This window comes from Aedes aegypti, chromosome 2, assembly GCF_002204515.2.
Source record: "Aedes aegypti strain LVP_AGWG chromosome 2, AaegL5.0 Primary Assembly, whole genome shotgun sequence".
Classification (NCBI taxonomy): Eukaryota; Metazoa; Arthropoda; class Insecta; order Diptera; family Culicidae; genus Aedes; species Aedes aegypti.
Genome location: NC_035108.1, coordinates 357,835,532 through 357,860,161, shown reverse-complemented (window position 1 = coordinate 357,860,161; position 24,630 = coordinate 357,835,532). Strand labels below are relative to the sequence as shown.

Below are 24,630 nucleotides of genomic sequence, written 5' to 3'. Positions count from 1 at the left end.
ATTGTCGGCGGAACATTTGAAAAGGTGACAGACCTGTACACCCGCCTGAAACGCGAGGCAGCAAAAGTTGGACTGGTAGTGAATGCGGCCAAGACAAAGTACATGCTAGCTGGTGGGGCCGAGCGGGACAGGGCTCACCTAGACGGGGATACGTTCGAGGTGGTCGAAGAGACCTTGTATCGTTGCTGACGGCTGACAATAACGTTAGCCGTGAAATACGGAGGCGCATCATCAGTGCAAGTCCGGTCTACTATGGCCTCCACAAGAAGCTGCGGTCAAAAATTTTACACTTGCACCAAATTTTCCCTTGTTCAAGACGCTTATACGACATAAGCAATCCAGACTTTTCCAGACAAATTCTCAAAATATCCCAGATTTTTGAAAAATTGACATGGCATCCCTGGGTATGCAGGAAAACGGTGTGTGGCGGCGAAGAATGAACAACGAGCGCCCAACTCTACGGCGAGCGCAGTTAGCTAGGTGGGCGTATCAAGTGCGTATCGATTTGGCGAGCGTGAGGCAGAACCGAGGATGGAGAGATGCGGCCACAAACCGAGTATTGTGGCGTGAAATTGTTGATTCAGTGTTATCTGTTTAGATGTTAATCAAATAAATGAAATGAGATGATTTACCCTTTATTTTAAATGTAAGCTGTTCTTTCAACTTATCTGTGTAGCTTGTCATTGTAAAACTGGCTTACTATGCCTTTCTTTACATTCGAACGTCGGTTCTCGTTGTACACTCAGAAATAAAAATAGACACCGAATTATTAAAGTTTATGCATTAAGGTGATTATAGAACGAAGCCACAGGAAAAACGCAGTAGACCTCACCGCGATCGGACGCGTTTTCATCTGCTTGTCACGTTTTTTTCGCTTTCTGCGTGATATTTTTCCGCGATTCCGCTGGTTGTTCGGCCGGTACTACGCCACCCGGACAGGTTTTAATTGTGAATTCTGTGAAGATTCGTTTCAAATCTGAAATTTTCCGTTTGGGCAGTGTGTAACGAACATTAGATATTAGTTTATGAAAGTGATAGAGGAAGATATTTATTTGGATTTTATAGGATTTAGTGGTTTGGAATGTTTTTTTTCCGGTGTTGTGATTGTGAGTCTACTAGATTTTAACAAGAGGGGAAACATTTTTTCCGGAGATTGCAAGCAGCACATAATTTTAAAAAATCAATCATCGGTTTTCTTGTCAGCTTGCATGTCGTTTGTTGTTTCAACCGGTCGCTTGACGTGGAATTAGTCGTACGTAGTAGTCAATTTTTGTATTTATTTTCAGCCGCGGTTTTTTTTCGGTTTGTGTGTGTTGAACAGTCGGTTGTTTCGTATCATTTTGTAACAATGAAACCTCCATTAGTCGATGTTCCATGACTCGATATCGACTCATGGAACCATTCTCAAACCACAGATCTGTGCTAAAACTTAAGTTTCATTATTACTATGATGGTCCCATCAAACAGCTTCCCAAGTAATTTCTGTTCCATTACTCGATATTTCCAAGATTCGATGGTCCCTTCAGAAGGTTTATCTGTATTACTCTTTTTTTAATTCTTTGAGTAGTGTTTGGTCATTTGATCCTGTTTCTTGCTCCTACGGGGGCTAGTTCCGTCTCTACACACTCAAACAGACTTTCAGAGTTCGGTAAAGCAATTTACCGAAACAGACCGGTAATTTCAAATATTACAGTTGTCTCGGTAATTACCTGCTAGATTACCAAAATTTGTAAATCAAACTACTGTATATCGGTGACGTCGTCCCATTTTAACGAGTACGGTAATTTTATTCACCGAAAATATCTGTAAAACCGATCCAATACAGAGTTCGGTAAAGTATTACTGAACCATCAGTAAATTTGAACTGTCAACTGTCAAATACGTAGTGCAACGCAATCCTCCTGAAAGGCGCAACGAAGGCGATGGGCTACGAAATTCATCATAATCCATTCGAAACTGTTGGTAAGTATCCTTCGGTTCCATGCTTAGCAAATGGAGACAGTTGTTTCTATAATTTCGTTGGTGTTTTCCTTCCAGAAGCAAAACTCAACTCCTCTTTCATCGAGCGCCATGAAGGTCGGAATCGGGATGAGAGGACTGGCAAAACGTGCGGCGCTGGTGGAAATATTATACTACATCGTGTAAAATGCATTTAGGAATAAACGAATATTTGAATACAAATCGCATCAAACGGATAATGTTTTTTTTTTGTTTTGTTTTTAAAGGATGCAATAGCTGGGGAACGAAGCGGGGAAAAATTACCGATAGATCGGTAGGTGGACCTTAAATTTACCGAAGCGTTCAGCAATTTTTGACGTTTCATGGCACATCACAGTTTACCGACCATTCGGTACTTTTTTCGTTTACCGAACGCATTACCGACTGTTCAGCTGTTGAGATTTCGGTAAATAAATTACCGACGTCGGTGATTTATTCTAAGTGTGTAAGTGTTACATCAACATTTTCTTCCCCTATCCCAAGTACGGTAAAGATGGGCGTGGCCGGGAATAGCAATATTAATGGTTTTGGTATTCTTGTTTCAGAAGAGATCAAGGTTAACCCCCAAGCCTTGTTCCTGAAAGCATGCTAGATGAAACTATCAAAGAAAAAACATAAATATTACTAGTATCCAACCTACGAAGTTTACCGTAGCTACGCTAACGCTACGCTAACGCTACGCTAAGGTGATTATAGAACGAAGCCACACCTCAAATTTTCAAGAGCACTAGACTTGAGAACCAAACATCGTTCCGTCTTGAAAATTTATCCCATTGGTCACCACCTTCAAGCAAGTAATTTGATTGATTTTCAACGCGAACTGTTGTCAAATTCTCCAGTCTTGTGTACCGTAAAATGGGGTGAAGTTGATCACTTTTGAGCGATTCTGTTTTATAATTCCTAGTAGGATGCATGTATTCTCATCCAAATATTTTTAAAACCTGTACTGGTTGGATGTTTATTGAATTATAGAAACGAAATTTTTACGAATTTTTATCATAATAACAAAAATATTTTTTAGAAATCAAAAAGTGGAATTTTTGATTCCGGGGTGAAGTTGATCAATTACTGTGACATGTTTCCTAAAATAAAGAGACATGCTAATTACTAAATTTGGGATCACTGATCCCGAATCAAGTCTCAAAAATCTTACAAGTTGTTGATAAATCGGTCAATTTTAGAATTGAATGTTGTGAAATCCAGAATACACCAAATAAATCGCTCAAAGGTATGCAATTTTCTTTGAAATTGGCAACTCGCTCACAAAAAGAACATTTTTATCTCTGAAAATGATTTTTTATCCTCAATGCAAATATAAAACTGGGTTCACAGAACATATATGGAATGTACGAAACAGTTTATTTAAATGGTGTCTTTATATAGCCTTGGCAATAGACGAATGTTTGGGGTAGAACCCTTTAACAGTTCATCGAACATTTCCTTAAAAATCTGTTTTTCCATGGCATAACTATATTGAACGAAGAACCGAATTCAGAAACATCAAGAGCAGCTATCAGGTAATACGATATGAAACAACTTGTGATAATTGAAAACGGATAATAGCTCTCTTGGCAGTTCATACATGTGGGTACGGGAATGATCAACTTCTCCCCACTGATCAACTACACCCCGAATTACGGTACTTAAAAATCCAAATCGTTTTATTAATTACTTTTTTCTACCTGCCTCTCTTTCATTCTGCCGTGATTTTTTGCAAGGCGCGTTCAATTCTCTAAGGTGTCCTATTATGCTCACTTTGTGGAGAAAACCAGACAGGGTAGGTGAGGATGGGCTGGCCGTTTTGTTTACAAACATCTGAGACAGGTAGTCGAGAGACTGACTCATGATTGGTTGGAGAAACAGTGTTGTCAAGAATTATTCTAATCTGGTCGCTCTTGCTCCTTGTGTGCTCTACTCCTTTCTTTCTTTTTTGACAATTTCGTCCGCACTGATGGCAGCACAGTTAGTTTCAGTTTCAGCATCATTCAGGCAAGGCAGTAATGTTTGTAAACAAAACGGCCAGCAAGTTAAAGATGGCCTCCTAGCCGCTTTCGCCAAGTGATTACACCTTACTCTGGCTACAGAGTAAAATACACCCACCTTGATTTTTTGCACAAACTGTCATTTCGTCTGGGTTGAAGCTTGTATCGTTTTCGTTTTTGAACCTAGGTTAACCTTACTCAAATAAAAAACAAACCTTTTCTGGTTCATCTGTCAAACAATGTGTTGGTGTGCGTGCCATCACGCGGTATTGTCTTGCGAGCTGTCAAACGCTGTAATATTTTTGTTCAACCTGTGTTTTGCCGATTATGCCCGCGTGACAATAAAAATACTAAAATACTACGAGTATTATAAGGTGTTTTTTTTTCAGAAATCGCAAAAAAACTAAGCATCCTGCTGGATGTTGTAAGAATGCCTTCCAACAAAATTTAATATCCCTGCCCTGGATTTTTTATATTTTCAATTTTTATGAAAAATATCTCCATGGTAAGGTGTTAGCATCTGGATTATTATCGAATTTTCATGTACTATCTCATACATTATTTATTCAAACACTTTCAGCAGTTAGCTAAGATTTGGTGAATGTAATGTAAACATTAGTTAATTTTATGTTACATCACTCAAAATAGTTTAGTGTTTACTTTACAATTGTTAAATCCTAGTTAAATACTGAATATAGTTTCTATAAATCCTTCAAAACCACTCCTATTCATAATTTTGAAATCCTATCTTAAAATCTTCGATAATGCTGTTCAGGATCATCAAAGAATTGTGTTCATAATCTTATCAGAGTGAAGTTGGATCAGGCGGTGAAGTTAGATCTAGTGGTGCATCAATTCACCGCGTCGAACGCATTCCTACAGGGCGGTTTGGACGATGAAAAAAGCCAGCCAGGTGAGTTCCGGGACGATACAGCACCGAGGAAGGTTTGCAGGCTTCAGAAGGTGCTGTTCGACCTGAAGCAAGCCAGCTATGAAATCGGAAGCAGGGCACGAAGCTCAAGCAAATGGGTTTCAAGCGATCCAAGTATGACACGTGCGTCTACTATCGGGTGGTGGAAGGAAAGGTCGACTTCTTCGCAATATACGTAGACGATTCCTGATACTTTCCAATGATCAGATCAATTGGCAGCTTTGTGTGGAGTTTAAGATGAAGGATCTGTCAAACAGGTGTAGGTACTGCGAGTGACCAGAACGGACGGCATTGTGGCAATCGACTGTTTGTGAAGTTCAATATGGTCAACTGTAAATCAACTACCCTTAATGTGAATCAGCGACTCATCGTAGAAGCAGCCGAATTAATGATGAGGACTTTTATTCCACAACATTAGGTTGTTACTTTTTAGGAAGTTGAGTTACAGCTGAGTGAAAATGTTATACTGCAAAAAGCAAATAATCTTGGCGCTTAAATATTTAGTTGGGTACACACTAAGCTCTTACGGTGAATTTCACCGTAATCTCAACAGCTGAACAGTTCGGTGAAATAAAACACCGTAACTTCGTCGGAATTTAACGAATTCCGGTGTTTTTTTTACCGAATACTGTACAAATTTACCGTACTCCGTTAATTTATTTTACCGAACTGTTCAGCTGTTGAAATTTCATAGGAATCCGTAAAAAAATTTAAGTGTGTATGGAAACCTAGGAAATCTAGAATACCCACATTAAGCGTGAAATAATTTGTGCTAATCATCATTGATAGAGAATAAAAAAAATATTGTAATGAAATGAATTGATAGAAGTCATCTAAAATAAAAGATTTTGTTTTCCGGTACATGGTTTTTCGAGTAAAGGCACATTTCGGTAAAAGGCTTTCTGGTAAATGGTCTTCCCGTAAATTGCATTCCGGGTAATGGTATAGAATCCGATACATCCGTTTCTTGATGTTATTGAATTGATCCCATCAGAGAATAATACCGTTTGGATGCTCTTCAGAACTTGATGGCAAATTTGCCATCAGAATAATGACATTCTGAATCGAGGACTAAAATCAAATAAAATGTCACGTAGGTATAATAGGCCCAGATAGCCGTAGCGGTAAACGCGCAGCTATTCAGCAAGACCAAGCTGAGGGTCGTGGGTTCGAATCCCACCGGTCGAGGATCTTTTCGGGTTGGAAATTTTCTCGACTTCCCAGGGCATAGAGTATCTTCGTACCTGCCACACGAAATACGCATGCAAAAAATGGTCATTGGCACAGTAAGCTCTCAGTTAATAACTGTGGAAGTGCTCATAAGAACACTAAGCTGAGATGCAGGCTCTGTCCCAGTGGGGACGTAATGCCAGAAAGAAGAAGAAGGTATAATAGGTACACTAGAGTTATGCTAATTTTGAAATTTTGGCTCCCCTATGCTTAAACGATTTTAGTTATGGTAAATAGCAGCCTCCCAAAGTTTGAAATTATTCAGTATAAATTTGGCTGTGCACACGCCATTTTATGTTTATATGTAGATTACTATGGAGAACGCCAACCTTTTGTGTTCAGCCCTCTATCTCTTCGTCATAATATTTTATGGAAAACTGAACAAACTTCTCACATGTGAAATTCTTCCAGCTACAACTTTGATTGGACGTCCGGAAATTGTTATTCAATATCATCAAGTGGGTTTGCCTTCAGTAAGCTTTACCAACTGTTCGGCAGGCAACAAAAATAGGCGGGAAGAATATATCAAAGTAATCCAGGCTACTATGGGGCTGTCCATTAATTACGTAAGACAATTTTAGCGGTTTTTAAACCCCCCTCCCCCTATGGTAAGATTTTTTGTATGAAAACCAAAAATAATTTGTATGGCACGTAAGAAATCTTCAACCCCCCTCCCCCCATAAACCCTTACGTAATTAATGGACCACCCCTATGTTCTACAGCAAAAAAGCAGTGTTGCTCTGAAAGTAATTGAATGATCATCTCAGCATGGTTTAGACTTTGGAATCAACAAATTATTCTTACGTCCCAACAACATGTGGTCTTCGGAAAAGTTGTAGCTGGGAAGATTTTACATGGGAAAAGTGTGTTCACTTTTTCATTTATTATTATGACGAGGAGATAGAGGACCAAACACAAAAGGTTTGTCTTTTTCATAGTAATTTCCATATAAACTTCAAATGGCGTGTGCACAACCAAATTTTTTCCAAATCGCTTCAAATTTTGGGAGAATGATTTTCATCTAAATTGACACCGTTTAAGGTGAAGATGAATCGAAGCCAAACGCAAAATTTTCAAAAGCACAAATCTGGAGAACCAAACATCCGTTTAAGCTGAAAACTTAATCGATTGGTCACCACCAGCTAGTGACCAATCGATTAAGTTTTCAGCTCAAAAAGGTGCTTGGTTTTCCAAATGTGTGCTCTTGAAAAGTTGAAGTTTGGCTTCGATTCATTTTCACCTTAAGCATAGAGGAGAAAAAACTTCAAAATTTGCAAAAGTCTAATAATACACCCTTATCTAATAAATTATTTTATCGTATGTAATCTGTTTATCTTGGCTTTGTTGAAAAAAAAATAAGAAATCTTATTTTTTGTATTCAATGTCGCTTGTGCCATTATAGAAACACATTGGTTATCAGTACCTATCAGTAGGGAACTGTGGGTAAAATGAACAGAGGGGGGGTGGGGGGGTAACATGAACAGGTTTGTGTTTTACGGTAATTATGCTATAAATTTATGCAAAACGTTGCACCATCCTCAATCCTCAGACTAAGGACAACTTTAGCGCGATCTAGAACTGTCAAAAGCTGGAAAAGTAGACAAAAACAAAGTATGTCTCTCTGTTTTATCAGATGATGTAATTTTTCACTTGTGGTGTTTAAGGTTTTAATGGCGGAAACCATCAAAAATCTACTGAACAGCGCAACACATCATATCTTTAAAGTATTTATGATAAGGAGACGGAAATTAAAAGTATTTTAATCCTCTAAATTCTTAACACATATGATTTGAAGTTGTTGATTCTTTGGGGGTAAAATGAACCACTCGAGATGGGGGTAATATGAACACCGGGGCAGGGTGTATACTACCGGTGTTGCCGAGAGTTTTCCGGAGAAAATACAAAGAAAGACAAACCATCCAAATGGTCGCGGCTTAACGTTCCATCGATTTCGATTTCATTTTACCCCCACTACATGTTCATTTTACCCCCAGCATCTGTTCATTTTACCCTCAGTGTATGTTCATATTACCCCCATTACATGTTCATTTTACCCCCGTTTTTTTATATGTTCATATTACCCCCGTTACATGTTCATTTTACCCACAAGTTTGGAGCATTGACTCTGTGGAAAGAAGTTTTCAAAATAATAATAATGAAGATAAAATTCTATTTTCATCACAATATTTACGCTTGTTACATTGCATAATACACACTAGACTGATGCAAATTTTGAAGTTTTTGCTCCCCTATGCTAAAACGATGTCAATTATGATGAAAATGATCCTTCCAAAATTTGAAATGATTCGGAACAAATTTGGTTGTGCACACGCTGTTTGAAGTTTGTATGGAAATTACTATGGAAAAGGCAAACTTTTTATGTTCAGTCTTCTAACTGCTCGTCATAATGATCTATGGGAAAATAAACACACTCATCTCATGTGAAAAACTCACAGCTACAACTTTGCCGAAGACCACATTTCGATGGGACGTAAGGATAATTTGTTATTATTGATACCAAAGTCTAGATTCAATTACTTTCAGAGCAACACTGCCTTTTTGCTGTAGAACATAGTAGCCTGGATTACTTTAATCTATTCTTCTCGCCAGGAGCACCACTGCACAGTGGTTCGATCTAGAACAAATGTAGGACAAAACCTCAAACTCTCTTTAAATTAGCTGAAATCATATATTTGACATATTTTATGCCATATTGAACTATCATGGACTTTTATTTTCGATTTTTTCTTGTTTTGGACTGATAAAATCGAATATTCAGATTTGGACAATACGTTTCCAACTTTTCCAATCTTCCATACAAAATGGTCAACTTAGGCAGGCTGGTTCGCAGGTATTTATTGACGGATTGAAATGAAATTTTCACAGCATGCCAGGCATAACTTGAATTTCAACATATATTTTTGAGTAATTTTTCCATGCACAACTCCAATAGTAAAAACAACTTGACTAAAGCGCAATTTTTGACAAAAAATATTAATTATTCATCCAAAGATATGGAAGCTCTACTCAAAAACCATCATAAGTAAATATGTTAATCTCGTCTTAATGGCCACCTTATTTATTAAATGCGCCAAATTTTCAATTTTTGTAAAAAAAAAACTACAATGAACTAGTGATTGGAAAAACCACTCAAAAATATATGTTGAAATTCATGTGACGTCTGGAAAAAAATGTGAAAATTTCATGCACATTTGTCCATAAATATCTCAGATCTAACACTGCCTTTATGCAAGTATCATCCATTTAATCAGTTTCAGCATGATTGTCATGTCTTTAGCTCCAGTCTGTTATCATATTTGTTTTAACAGTTAAAGCAAGTCCACGTAGGAAATGAGTTTTCCTGATAATATGATACAAATTGATTTTATCTGGAGGCTGCATGTCGAAGGAAATAGTTTCGTTCAACCATCTTAATAAGCCGAGATAATTTGTGTTATTTTATTTAGTGACAGCTCAAATTAAAATTCAAAGTAGTTCAATATCCTAATAATATCAAATAAAGGTATAGACAATATTTAATAAGGGTATAACACCAAAATATTGCATACATACAGGTCCAGAGAGTCCTAGCAGTAAACGCGCAGCTATTCAGCTAGACTAACCTGAGAATCGTGGGTTCGGATCCCACCAGTCGAGAGTCTTTTGGTAAAGTAAATTTTCTCGACTTGCCAGAGCATGAAGTATCATCGTACCTGCCAGACAATATACACATGCAAAAATGGTCAATCGGTAAAGAAAGTCCTTAGTTTATAACTGCGGAAGTGGTCATAAGAACACCTGCCTGCTTAAAAGCAGGCTTTGTCTCAGTTTGGACGTAACGCCAGAAATAAAAAGAAGAAGAACGGAGAAGATTGGAGCGAGTTTTTCGTTTCTTCTCGGAACGGGATGCAATTCATGGCTACTGCGATTACAATGCACGTACTAGCGTATTACAGGATTATTATTATATAATTATAAATACGGAGTTACTTTCAAACGCGTTGAAAATGGTCTATCGCAAGTTTTCGCAAAATAATTTGTACCCTACTTGAAAGCTCTTGTTTTTAGCTTTCGAATGAACTTATTCTCATCGCGGGCATTCGCGGGCTACTAATGTCTTAGGGTACTTTTATAAAAAAATAATATGTTTTTTGAACAATTTTAACTTTAATTCACTTTGTATGAATATAATGAAAATTTTTATTCAACTCAGGTATGCTATATGTATATACAAAAAAACTTCTCTGAAGATACCATTGCGGCTTGAGCTCTCTTTAAATTCATAAATAGCTTGTGAAAAAAAGATCGTAAATATTAATTTTCTTGAAAAATCATGTCCACGGTCCACTCAAGGAGCTGTATTAAATTCAAACTCCAATGAATCTGCTTCAAACTTTGGATTTGAACAACAGTAGTGTTGAGGAAATCGGGAAAAATATTACTGTTCGGATAAAACAACTTTGATTTTTGAGGTTTTGGCCGCCCTCGGACCATTGTGCACTGTTGCCTGCCGAATAGTTGGTGAAGCATGCTACATACAAACCAACTTTATGATGATGAAGTAACAATTTATCCTGAGGTCGAATCAAAAAGTGGTCTTCGGCAAAGTTGTAGCTGGGAGGATTTCACATTAGAAGAATTTGTTCACTTTTCCATAAGATATTATGACGAAAAGATAGAGAACTGAACACAAAAGATTGGCATTTTCCATAGTAATCTCCATATAAACTTCAAATGGCGTGTGCACAGTCAAATTTCTTCCGAATCACTTCAAACTTTGGGAGGATGCTATTTTCCATAATTAAAATCGTTTAAGCATAGGGGAGCAAACAATTCAAAATTTGCATCACTCTAATACACACCCTTCTTCAATTCTGAGCTATTACAGAACAATCTGACAGGTTCATAAGCAAGAAAACATGAAAATTGCTTAGGGTGTTCATTTTACCCCCAGTTCCCCTATTTATAATGTCTGTTCCTGTAGTATCACTAACTTCACGGCGTAGGTAAAACACAAATCAAGTAGGTATTTAAAAAAAAAACTTTTCTATTCATCCTTTAAAGAATTGGTTAAAAGATTTCGAGATTGTGGTATAAAAGTTCTTTTTTCTTCAATTAGGGTGCCGGTGCCATTAGTGGACCACCTAAGCTATAAAAAATCATAATAAAATAACGAAAAGCCTTAACAGAGATCTTTTGGCGTCAACAGAAAGATTTCAACTTCTACTATATGGGAAAAATATATAAAGAGTGATAAAACTGTTCAATAAAAAAGTTTAATAAAAAAAATAGTTAGTGCTACGATAGGAAGAATAGGTAGATGAAAAACCTATAGGTAAAATGCTCGAAGATTTATTATCAGGAAGAATTAGGTGAAATTTTTTTTAACAAAATCGAGTTGTGAATTAATAGTATGTACTTTAAACAATAGCTACTGACTTTCATGTCAAAAATCATTTCCGATGATTTATAACAAGCAACTTCAGGGTGATAAATTTTATAATTGGAATTGTCACATGATTTTGTTGAAATTTTACTATTTATCACGTTGCAAAATAATAAATATTAATGCAATAAATTAAGAATAAATGAAAGTGCAAAATTTTTAAAATTCTGTACATCCCAACTTGATTATCTCTTCAATCGAGTTAGGGAGAGTTGACTGTCATTCCATGCAAATTAAACGTAAATCATGCCAAATGGTTTATGCGAAACGTTGTTATGTAAAAAAAATATTCCAAAAGGGTCACTCAACATTCAAGAACTGAAGACTCATGTAAAAAATTATGCTAATCTCTCACGCCGAGGACCTGGGATCGAATCCCATCCCCGAGATAGTCACTGACAAAAAAGTTATAGTGACGACTTCCTTCGGAAGGGAAGTAGAGCCGTTGGTCCCGAGATGAACTAGCCCAGGGCTAAAAATCTCGTTAATAAAGATAGATGTAAATTATGCTAATATTTAATTTCAAAAACCATATTACAATTATATGTAATGTGGGCTTCGTAGCCGTGCGGTTAGTGTCACCGAGGCATTTAGACGCATCGTTCTAAGGAGTGTGGGTTTGATTCCCGTCTCAGGCCGAAAAGCTTTTCGAAAGAAATGTTTTACGACTGTGCCACTGGCCGTTGCATGCTAGTCCGTTGTCTAGTGTGGTGCTTCCTTCAAAGGGCAAATAGCCCACTGAAAGCATTAACGTGTAGTGTCTTTTTAAAAATGAAGTTATTCCTGGCTCAGACAGATAATCCTAGGCGGATTCCGTAGAATAAGAACTGCCGATTTAAATATGATTTTATCTTCTTCTTGTTAGGGGTGGTCCATTAACTACGTAAGGCAATTTTGACGGTTTTTCAAACCCCCCTCCCCCCATGGTAATATTGTTTGTATGAAAAATAAAAATAATTTGTATGACGCGTAAGAAATTAAACCCCCTTCCCCTCATAACATCTTATGTAATTAATGGACAGCCCCTTAGCTGAAAGCCTTTTTATTGGAGCTGAACTTTGTGTACTTCATGTTGTACTAAAAGCACCATAATTTTATTCCGATCGCCTACTCGCGCGAAGCAGAATTATGGGTTCATTCACATATTTCATAACGCCAAAAATGGTCAATTTTGACACCCACCACCCCCCTCGTAACACTTTTTGTATGAACATTTTACAAATTTTGTATGAGCCATAACATCACAAGGACACCCACCCACCCCCTTCAGCGTTATGAAATTTGTGAATAAGCCCTATTATTGCATTCCACTCGAACTTACCTTGGTCTACAATATCCATCTGCTCACAAGCTGCTCGACACAAGAGAATTGCATGAAAGAGAAATTGAAAACACTCCATCAATCAGAAGCTTTTATTGCGTACAATATTGTGTACAACATTCGTCGAACTTACGCTACACATTGAAAGCTTTTAGTCAAGCAAAAACTCAAAGATAAAGCATTTGGATGGATACATAACGCATATGCTAAATGAAATCATGGCACATCGCAACATCCTTTAGAATGGAATCAAATTCTACGCTACCTTCCCTTATTACCTTCCCAAACCTCTTCGCTGTCTTCGGTGATGGCCTTGGATTCGATTCCGTTTTTAACCTCACTCGGGCTGATCCCTTGCACGACCAGATCCATTCGGGAGTCCAGCGAAAACTGCTTTCCGGACATGAGGATTCCCCTCACGCGACGTCTCATGGCCGGTGAATCCTGGTTCTGTTGAATAATTTTATTTGTTATAAAGCATCAACGGTGGATTTATTGCTTTCGGTTTACCGAGATCCGAATTCCAGCGTAAACTTTGGCCAGAAATTCGTCCGCGTCGAAAATCGCAGCAAACGATCCGTTCACAATCTTGGGTGACATTGGGGAATTGGCCAACAGGAGGCTCGATCCGAACGCTTCGTTCTTCTCGCGGGTATCTAAAGAGGGGGAAATTTAGCGAATTTCTGTTCGTGAACATTTCTACACTATAACTTGAACATTGCAAGCGATATTTCTAGCTGGTGATTAAGTTAACGTTGTTACTCCAACTCACCTTTCAGAGGAACTCTCCTGTCCACGATCTTCACATCCAGCTCATGCAGCAATTCACTCGTAACCAATTTGATTTCATTCCAGTCCTTAAGAATATCCTCGTTCGACGTGTACGTAGACGTTATGGTAAACCGAATGACATACTTCCCCTTCAGGGACGCTGGAACGGCGTGCTGATTTCCACGATGGTTCAAGCGCTTCAGCAACTTCTCCGTCAGCTCATTCTCACCCTTTATTCGAAACACAACCATACCCAGGTGCCTGGCAGCCGGAATCTCAAACCGATGATCAGCCAGAACAAGGGCTTCGAACTTTTGTGCTAACCGAACTCCTTCGCGGATGTGCTTCTGCAGCCCCTTGATGCCATAGTTGCGTATGACGAACCACAACTTCAACGCTCGGAAACGTTTGCTCAGTGGGATTTGCCAGTGCTGGAGATGGATGGTAAGTTAGTAGGACTAATCTTGTAAATTTGTATAGCTCAAACTTACCATGTAATCGATCGCCATTCCGGAGTTTTCGTGTTGAAGATACAAGGGTTCCACGTTGAAAGTCCTATGAAGTGCTCCACTGTTCTTAACCCTAGAAATAAGCGAGAAAATCTTGTATGTCTACCAACTAGTCGAACACTTCCTTGAAACTCACCACATCGTAGTGCAGTCGAAGTGTACCATCAGCCATTTGGACGGATTGAAAGCGATGGAGTCCGCCTTGGCTATGCCCTTCAGCCAGATGCGAAATTCCGGACAGATGAATGCACTTCCGGCGTAGGCGGCATCGACGTGAAGCCAGAGTTTGTACTTCAGACATACGTCCCCCACTTCGGAGAGGTTATCGAAGGCGCACGCTCCGGTGGTTCCCAGGGTGGCGCAAACCTGAGATGGAATGGTGGTTTTTATTGAATACTTGACGATATAGGATTTTAATAATTAATTCTCTTTGTAAAAATAACTACATGTTTTCATAGTTTGAAGATACATACTCAATGGAAACGCTAGGATTTCGATGGTATTATTTTGAAACCGATCAACTGAATGTTCATTGTGTGAACACCACTATAGCAATTTTGATGATAGCTTTCACGTAAGGTAATTGTCTATCAATTTATCACTTGGTTTTAAATGATTCTCTTCAGGATCTCAGGATTTTCACATTTTTTTTTTTCGTTTGCATAGATTAAATTTCAATTATTACGGAAAATATTCATGCTTTGTTTAATCCAGTAAAACAATCCTTCAAGAAATATCCAAACTGCTCAGGAACTCAACCATGTGCTTTTATGAGATCCCTCCTTATTATGAATTAATTTTTTACTTTTTCAGTGCTTTCTCCAGGTACTCCTTTACAAGTTTTCCTGGAAAGCCCACAGAAAATGGGAAAGATTTTAGGATTAGTAGCTATCATTCAGCAAATTTTTAGGCTCACTGATTTCACCAGATTTTTTTTTCGGAGAATCTCTATCAAATTGCTTACAAAAACCTATTGAAGTATGCCGCCAAAGAATGTTTTAAAAATTCTTTTAAACACTTCTACAGAAAGGCTTACTATTATTTCATATAAATTCTATTTCCATGAAATATCATCAAGTTGTTTCAGTTAATGATTTGTTGAGAATTTTATGGTATCACTAAGGATTTGTTCAATAAATAGTACAAGAAATGTTAGGAGTCTCACCAACAGGGCTGTGAATTTTCGAAAGCATTTTGTGAAACACGAAGCTTTGGTTGCGTCGTCTCGATGGTGACGAACAACTGCGTCGCTTCGTTCTTCTTTCACCACTCATTCGTTTCGTTACCTGGTTGAAAGCAGCGAACAAGAAAGGTGAAATGAAAGAGAAAAGAACTTCGTTTCATTTGATTTCATTGAAATCTATCAAAATGATTCAAATTTGATTTTACCTATTTTTTGCAGTAGTAATGTATATAACTTGTTAGGTAATAAATTAAGAAAGAGAAAGTATGCGGGACACAACGTCGTTCATTTGAATTAATCTGCTTTTAAAGTTAGAGACTACCGATTGAAAGACCAGCTCGCTGCGGTGAGGCTCTGATATATGACGCGCGACGCACAGGCAGCACGAAAGAAATGAAAGACTACGCTTGCTGCGATAAAAGGAAATGTTTGTCGGATTGAAACGAAACAGTAGAGTTTCGATCGAAAGGGTGGCTTGAGTCAGTCAGTTGGGGACTGAAAATGCTTTCAATGAATTGAAAATGGACGGCCCTGCTCACCAACATTGTCTTCAAGACCAGCAAGCAAGAATTATTCCTACAAATTCTTCAGTAAGCTCACCAACAGTTTTTTTTTTCAACTTTGCCTTTGAGTTTTTCTCTTCAAATTTTTAGGAAAATCGCTCGGAACTTATTTCAGAATTGCCAGAAAATTCGCAGCAAATATCGTTGAATGATTTTTCCAGATCCCTAAAGATCCCTCCTAGTATTCCACAAGATTCTCATAAAAATTAAAACAGGATTTAATTGGGAAAATGTTCTTCGATTTCTCAGAGAAGTTCATCGCAGACATATGTTTTTTTTCACATAAAATTTTCTAAGTGTTCCTTTAGATTTCTCTAAAAATCAATGATGTTGCTCCCCGTATTCCTTCAAAACTCTTTCAAAAATAATGTTTAGAAAATTTAGGAAAATTCTAACATTTCTATAAAGTTACAAGCGGTAAACGTTCTTTCAAAAACTCTTCCGCGATAATACTTAAACATTTACCGAGAAATTTGTTAAGGGATTTCTTAAAAAAAAATTATTAGTATTTACCCTGGGATGTCGTCCTAAGATTATTCCTAAAAATTCACCAGAGACTTAACGCGAGAATATTGGTGGCATTTTTAAGAACATTTGTTTATGGTAAAATTCGTAATGTTAGATTTTACTGTATTTAAATCTCGCAGAAAATTGTTGCATTACTTTAGGAATTACTAATGGCAATTTAGAAATCAGGAACCATACGTATAACAATTCTGAAATTTTTCAAAGCTCCTTGAGTTTACCTTTATTCTTCAAACTTTTGAAAATGTTTCTTTTTTTAGTTTGAAAAGATTTTTATACGAAGTTCCTTAAGAAAATGTCGAAAAAAAAAAGAAATATAAGTGATTATATAATCTTTTCTTTGGTTGCAGGATACTTTTTCTAATGAATCAAACAAAAAATAAACTTCTGAAGAATTTTCATCAGAACCTTTTTAAGTAATTCTCCTTGAAATCTAGCAGAATTCCTCAAGTCTAGGATTCTGGGTTCCCCAGAACTCTGACAGAATCCAAATCCAATCCAAATCCAATCCAAATCCAATCCAAATCCAATCCAAATCCAATCCAAATCCAATCCAAATCCAATCCAAATCCAATCCAAATCCAATCCAAATCCAATCCAAATCCAATCCAAATCCAATCCAAATCCAATCCAAATCCAATCCAAATCCAATCCAAATCCAATCCAAATCCAATCCAAATCCAATCCAAATCCAATCCAAATCCAATCCAAATCCAATCCAAATCCAATCCAAATCCAATCCAAATCCAATCCAAATCCAATCCAAATCCAATCCAAATCCAATCCAAATCCAATCCAATCCAATCCAATCCAAATCCAATCCAAATCCAATCCAATCAATCCAAATCCAATCAAATCCAATCCAAATCCAATCCAAATCCAATCCAAATCCAATCCAAATCCAATCCAAATCCAATCCAAATCCAATCCAAATCCAATCCAAATCCAATCCAAATCCAATCCAAATCCAATCCAAATCCAATCCAAATCCAATCCAAATCCAATCCAAATCCAATCCAAATCCAATCCAAATCCAATCCAAATCCAATCCAAATCCAATCCAAATCCAATCCAAATCCAATCCAAATCCAATCCAAATCCAATCCAAATCCAATCCAAATCCAATCCAAATCCAATCCAAATCCAATCCAAATCCAATCCAAATCCAATCCAAATCCAATCCAAATCCAATCCAATCCAAATCCAATCCAAATCCAATCCAAATCCAATCCAAATCCAATCCAAATCCAATCCAAATCCAATCCAAATCCAATCCAAATCCAATCCAAATCCAATCCAAATCCAATCCAAATCCAATCCAAATCCAATCCAAATCCAATCCAAATCCAATCCAAATCCAATCCAAATCCAATCCAAATCCAATCCAAATCCAATCCAAATCCAATCCAAATCCAATCCAAATCCAATCCAAATCCAATCCAAATCCAATCCAAATCCAATCCAAATCCAATCCAAATCCAATCCAAATCCAATCCAAATCCAATCCAAATCCAATCCAAATCCAATCCAAATCCAATCCAAATCCAATCCAAATCCAATCCAAATCCAATCCAAATCCAATCCAAATCCAATCCAAATCCAATCCAAATCCAATCCAAATCCAATCCAAATCCAATCCAAATCCAATCCAAATCCAATCCAAATCCAATCCAAATCCAATCCAAATCCAATCCAAATCCAATCCAAATCCAATCCAAATCCAATCCAAATCCAATCCAAATCCAATCCAAATCCAATCCAAATCCAATCCAAATCCAATCCAAATCCAATCCAAATCCAATCCAAATCCAATCCAAATCCAATCCAAATCCAATCCAAATCCAATCCAAATCCAATCCAAATCCAATCCAAATCCAATCCAAATCCAATCCAAATCCAATCCAAATCCAATCCAAATCCAATCCAAATCCAATCCAAATCCAATCCAAATCCAATCCAATCCAATCCAATCCAAATCCAATCCAAATCCAATCCAAATCCAATCCAAATCCAATCCAAATCCAATCCAATCCAATCCAAATCCAATCCAAATCCAATCCAAATCCAATCCAATCCAAATCCAATCCAAATCCAATCCAAATCCAATCCAAATCCAATCCAAATCCAATCCAAATCCAATCCAAATCCAATCCAAATCCAATCCAAATCCAATCCAAATCCAATCCAATCCATCCAAATCCAATCCAAATCCAATCCAAATCCAATCCAAATCCAATCCAAATCCAATCCAAATCCAATCCAAATCCAATCCAAATCCAATCCAAATCCAATCCAAATCCAATCCAAATCCAATCCAAATCCAATCCAAATCCAATCCAAATCCAATCCAAATCCAATCCAAATCCAATCCAAATCCAATCCAAATCCAATCCAAATCCAATCCAAATCCAATCCAAATCCAATCCAAATCCAATCCAAATCCAATCCAAATCCAATCCAAATCCAATCCAAATCCAATCCAAATCCAATCCAAATCCAATCCAAATCCAATCCAAATCCAATCCAAATCAAATCCAAATCCAATCCAAATCCAATCCAAATCCAAATCCAACAAATCCAATCCAAATCCAATCCAAATCCAATCCAAATCCAATCCAAATCCAATAAATCCAAAAATCCAAAATCAATCAAATCCAAAAATCCAATCCAAATCCAATCCAAATCCAATCCAAATCCAATCCAAATCCAATCCAAATCCAATCCAAATCCAATCCAAATCCAATCCAAATCCAATCCAAATCCAATCCAAATCCAATCCAAATCCAATCCAAATCCAATCCAAATCCAATCCAAATCCAATCCAAATCCAATCCAAATCCAATCCAAATCCAATCCAAATCCAATCCAAATCCAATCCAAATCCAATCCAAATCCAATCCAAATCCAATCCAAATCCAATCCAAATCCAATCCAAATCCAATCCAATCCAATCCAATCCAAATCCAATCCAAATCCAATCCAAATCCAATCCAAATCCAATCCAAATCCAATCCAAATCCAATCCAAACCCAAGTCCAATGCAAATCCAATACAAATTCATTCCAATTCCAATCCATATCCAATCAAAATCCAATCCAATCCAAATCAAATCCAAATTCAAATCCATTCAAATTTAATTCAAAACCAAATTCAAATCCAATTCAAATATAATCCAAATCCAGTCTAAATCCAATCCAAATTCATTTCAAATTCAATTTAATCCAATCCAAATCTAATCTAAATCCAATTCCAATCCATTTCCAATCCAATTATTATCCAAATCCAATCCGACCCCAATCCAAATCCAAACCAGCTCCAATCCAAATCCGGTTTATGGACAAAAAGTCGAAAGACAAAAGGTTGAAAGGACAAAAGGTAAAAAAAGAGATTTTCGACCTTTTGTCCCCTCATTTTTGTTCTTCGACCTTTTGTCCTTTCGACCTTTTGTCTTTCGACCTTTTGTCATAGATTTTCCAAATCCAATTCCAATCCATTTCCAATCCAATTATTATCCAATTCCAATCCGATTCCAATCCAAATCCAATTCAATTCTGATCCAAATCCAAATCTTATCCAATTCCAATCCAAATCCAGTCTAAATGCAATCCATATCAAATTCAAATCCAATTTAATCCAATCCAAATTCAATCTGAATCCAATTCAATTCCAATCCAAATATAATCCAAATCCAATTCAAATCCAATCCAAATCCAATCCAAATCCAATTCCACATCCAATCTAAATCTAAATGGCCATTTTGTAAGAGTTGTGACAACTTTTGTTAGATAAAGAGTACCCGAATTAAAAAAAAAATCAGGTGTTTCTTTATTTTTTAACATGTTTTGTTATAAGATGACCATAGGTTATTTTATCAATTGTAAAATGATGATTTATGAAAATAAAATTCTGTCGTTGGGGGTGACATTAGGACAAAGCATAATTTGAAAATCGACTTGCCTCCCGGATTAAAGCTCTGAAGTCGCCCTAATAAATATAATATTTTTTCAAGAAACTTTTTTTTTTATTGTGTAAATAAAACACATCAAATTGAACTGAATTCAATTCGCCAAAAGTATCTCTACCATCCAACCGATCCAATGGCATACAAAATATTTACGAGCTTTAAATCATGCTTCCGTTTGCCCTCGTGCTAGCTCGACGGAAAACCACGTGTTGCTCTCCATTCCCAACCAGCAAGTGCTCACTCTAATTAGCCCACTGGGGAAATCGGGAAAAACTTTTCTAAGCAGATTTGTCAATCACTTGCACTTGCTCCACTCCGCAGTTCGCTACGAGAGTGAACTTACACACTTCCAAACTCACCCACAACGCAACCATAGGGTTACCATCCGCCCTGAATCAGTACGTAATGTGTTGATATTTTACTTGATTTGAAATGCGCTGATTGGTGTTTTATATTTTAAGATATATCCTGATTTTCGAACTCAACCAGCTGGGCACCCTACTCACCCAGAACGGAATCAGTCCCTGCTTGATGTCTTCCTCGATGGCCTCCTCCAGAGCCCGGCCAGCCAAACTGAGGTTCTCATCAGCTTCAATGAATCGCATCCGCACCAATCCGATTAGGGCCGCCTTTTCGACGCTGGAGTGAGCCTGGTCCGAGCAGTAAGCCACCAGCCGGGCGTTGATTTCTGCATCCTGCTGACCGGGGCTGTGCTCGTGGAATCTCCTTATGGCTTGCGTCCTTCCCGCCAGGAGACAAACCAGTGTTGCTTCGCTGGCCGTCGTTTGGATCACCCCGCCTCCCTTGCTGACGCCCGGTATGTGCAGGAAATCGTCCGGCAGGCCAATCATTTTTCCTAGCCAGTTCATTACGATTGATTCCAGCTCGGTGCAAGCGGGTGACGATGCCTGCAAATTGAATAATAAATGTAGGCAGTCAAATTTACAAGCGTACAAAAAGACCAATAGAATAATTGCAACTGAACACTTTTCTATGTAAACTTCCATGATTTTGTAAGAAAAAATTGTTTTTTAAAATTCTGAAATTAATGATCCGTCATCTGCCCCCTTACAGCCCTATTTTTGGTTTTTCTGTTTTGAAATTTTGATTGGATTTAAAATATTTTTTTTTTCGATTCCTATACGTATCCAATGATTGCTTGTTTCAAAATATTCTTTCGACTGTTTTTTGTATAAACTAGCGATGGTTGTTCTTTTCCTAGGAAATGATAAGGTTTTTCACATAAATTTACACATGCCAAATCAATTGCTTGTTTCGATTTTATTGAATCGTTTTGCGCCAATCCCGCTGTAATCCCGCCCGGCTTACTTACCCATGTAAATCCCAGGCAATTTATGGCATCGGCCAGCATATCGCCGAGCAGCGACGGGAACGAGTTGAGCGCCGGAAAGTATGCATGCATGTGTGGACTTTGCCAGTGCGTAACGCCCGGCATTATGACTCGCTCGACGTCATCGAATATCGCCTGCCAGGGTTCACCCTCGAGGGGAGCCGATTCCGGCAACAGGTTCGACATGTAGCCTGGCTTTACGTCCGGCAGGACCCGCCGTTCGCGAATGTTCTGCAGATAGTCAGCGATGTAGTCGACCATTTCCTTGCCTGTAGGTTATGAGAAGAAGGGATAGTGTGTTTTAATATGAAAATAAAAACTTAAATAATCATATCATATTTTATGGTTTATTTTATATGACAAACGCATCGTAAATCTCATTCGTTAGCTGATTTGTTTATTCTGTTTTTAGTCAAATTCGGAAGCACACCTTCTTATAATATCATGCAGTCATTGAATTCCATATCTATTCGATGAAATCTTTTGAACCTTCTGCCTGCCTGTGAGACGGGGTCAAATTGACCCCAATTTCAAATCGTAATAACTTCATGGAATTTCAATTGATTTTCGAAATTTCTTCTGTTTTGGAAATAAAATTCAATTCTGTTTTATTAAAAATATAATAAAGTTTAGGAAGGGGAGATTCTTGGTGGGAAATTTGGAAACTTAGGATACTTGTTTCTCAGAAACAGTTTTACATAAAGATTTGCAACAGGGGTAGGGCAACAGTGATTCACATAGATCAGTTGAAAATTACATCACATAATGGAACTATCACATATAAGATTGTGAGTCCTCCGAATTTTATAATTTTAGAAAACTATTTATCAAAATATTTGAAAGAACTCCATGTCCAAAATTAACAACTTGTTAGCACCAATTGATTCACTAACGAAAAAATTACAACCCTTCAGTAAGGTGAGATTATTCAAGGACATTGTCTGGTTGTCTTGAATATTTGCGCAAGTCAAATGATAGAAAGGATTTATATCTGGGGCGATGAAAGCTTAAATATATTTTACCTTAATTTGCATATTATAAAGAACCGTCTTGCTAATACCTATGAACCGCTGTTCATCTCGATTGTCTTTAACTAAAGGAAAAAAATCTTCTTCAAACTGTTTGTATAGACCTCAGTACACCCGATTCTGTTTTTGCACGGATTTTTTTTACACGGCCGTGCAAAAAAAGTTTCCATACATTTTTTTCCGCCAAAACCTTATTTTTGCACGAAACGTCGAGAACTGGTGTGACTTTTTTTACACGGTTTTTGAAATTTTGAACTGAAAACTTTTTTTGCACGGTACGCATCCCCCGTGCAAAAACAGAATCGGGTGTATTAACTTCTTAATAAACAATGAAGAATTATGAAAACATACAGGGTGTCCGTAAATTATCGGAACCAGAAAATATGGAGAAGATTATGTTTAATTAAAAACAATAGAAATATTATTGTCAATGTACCCCTTTGAATACATCTATATTTTAACTAAAATATAATTTAAAATAAATTTTAATTCATTGTTATGTACTGAGATAACCAAACCAAAATTTATAGGAGACAGGAATCGTGCGGACAAAAAAACCAAAATTTATTGTTTGAGGTTATCTACAGGATCACAACTTCATGATAGAAATCATTGAAACTTGTACGCGTCGTTGATGATTGTTACCAAATCATGTCATAAATTCGTATTAATGAAAATCAGTTGGTATTGCACTGATGTAACTGAAAAAATACCAGTATACCTTCTGCATGTGAGCACATATAGTGATACTTTTCCGAATCATTGGTTACTATACCGACTGAGTTTTATCGCTTTGAAATTGTGAGCTGCAATGCCAACATGGCTACCAAAAAGAATCCAGTGAGTTCAAAGGACATGTTTCTTCCGCCATATTGTCGAAAAACGACGTTTACATAGACCGCTCAACGCTTACGGCTTAGTTTTACAATTATTTGACATCATGAATGTGTAAATAACTTATTTCCCCTGAATATAAGGGGTCAATATATTGAATCATGTAGGAATGTTCAATTAGTTAATGCTGCATGCCTTCAAAGTTTGTACGGAAAGTATGCGGACACCTTGTATTAAAACCATTTAAAACCATATCAAATATTGTAATCATAAAAACACATTCTTTCAGTCAGCTAAAATGTAAGAGGTTTAGGAAACTGTACGAACTTATATGTTTAACATTTAAATGTGACTTTGAAGGTGGAACGCTTTTCAACAGAGTATGAAACAGGTAAGAAAGCTTTCAAATTCCCTTGATTGAGTGCATTGAATAAGTAATTTGAAATATATAAACAATATTGCAAAGTCATGTGCTAATATACTACAGTAATTACAAAGTGCTATCACCTATAAAAACAGTAAAAACAATGGCTTAATTTAAGTTTGTACAGTTTTGTCATTTTATTTTGTGTCATAGCAAGTGCCAACAAAAAGTACAGATGTGTAATCGACCATAACCTCTTTCGACCAAATTTTGGTTAAATGTTTATCAACGACCCCCTGTGATAGAAAATTTGACAAAAAAAACAACGTTTTTGTTTCAATTTTTTCAATTTTTATCTCCACACTGAGGTTGAAATTACTATTTCAGACGCTTAAATTCAATGCAAAGCATCAGAAAATTTTGTTATTTTTTCGAAATAGAAGTCTTACACCAAACAAGTTTTTATGTTCTGCACCTGTGTGTTTTTAATGCAGTGGTCACTGTAGGAACTAAATGTATAAACCTTGGCTTTTTAATCTGTCCTTTCTTTTTATCTTGTGAAACAGCACGAACGACGACCGTTCGTGCAGAAAAAGGAAACGACGACCGAGCATCGTTGCGGGCGAGAAA

At 37.1% G+C, this 24,630-nt stretch overlaps 1 protein-coding gene across 3 annotated transcripts in view; it reads right to left on the bottom strand.

Moving 5' to 3' along the window:
* The window catches only part of LOC5564807 (histidine decarboxylase), a 67,315-nt gene that overhangs the window by 2,754 nt on the left and 39,931 nt on the right, over positions 1-24,630 (bottom strand). For 2 of the 3 annotated variants that reach the window (XM_021846411.1, XM_021846410.1), the window contains 8 exons: positions 21,757-22,043; positions 20,930-21,331; positions 14,325-14,554; positions 14,171-14,261; positions 13,681-14,110; positions 13,419-13,564; positions 13,187-13,358; positions 12,909-12,938 (listed from right to left, as the gene is read on the bottom strand). In XM_021846411.1, coding sequence (XP_021702103.1) covers positions 12,909-12,938; positions 13,187-13,358; positions 13,419-13,564; positions 13,681-14,110; positions 14,171-14,261; positions 14,325-14,554; positions 20,930-21,331; positions 21,757-22,043 — 1,788 coding nt within the window. Of the gene's footprint in view, positions 1-12,908; positions 12,939-13,173; positions 13,359-13,418; positions 13,565-13,680; positions 14,111-14,170; positions 14,262-14,324; positions 14,555-20,929; positions 21,332-21,756; positions 22,044-24,630 lie in introns of all 3 variants that reach the window. The other variant, XM_021846413.1, reaches the window with a different exon arrangement.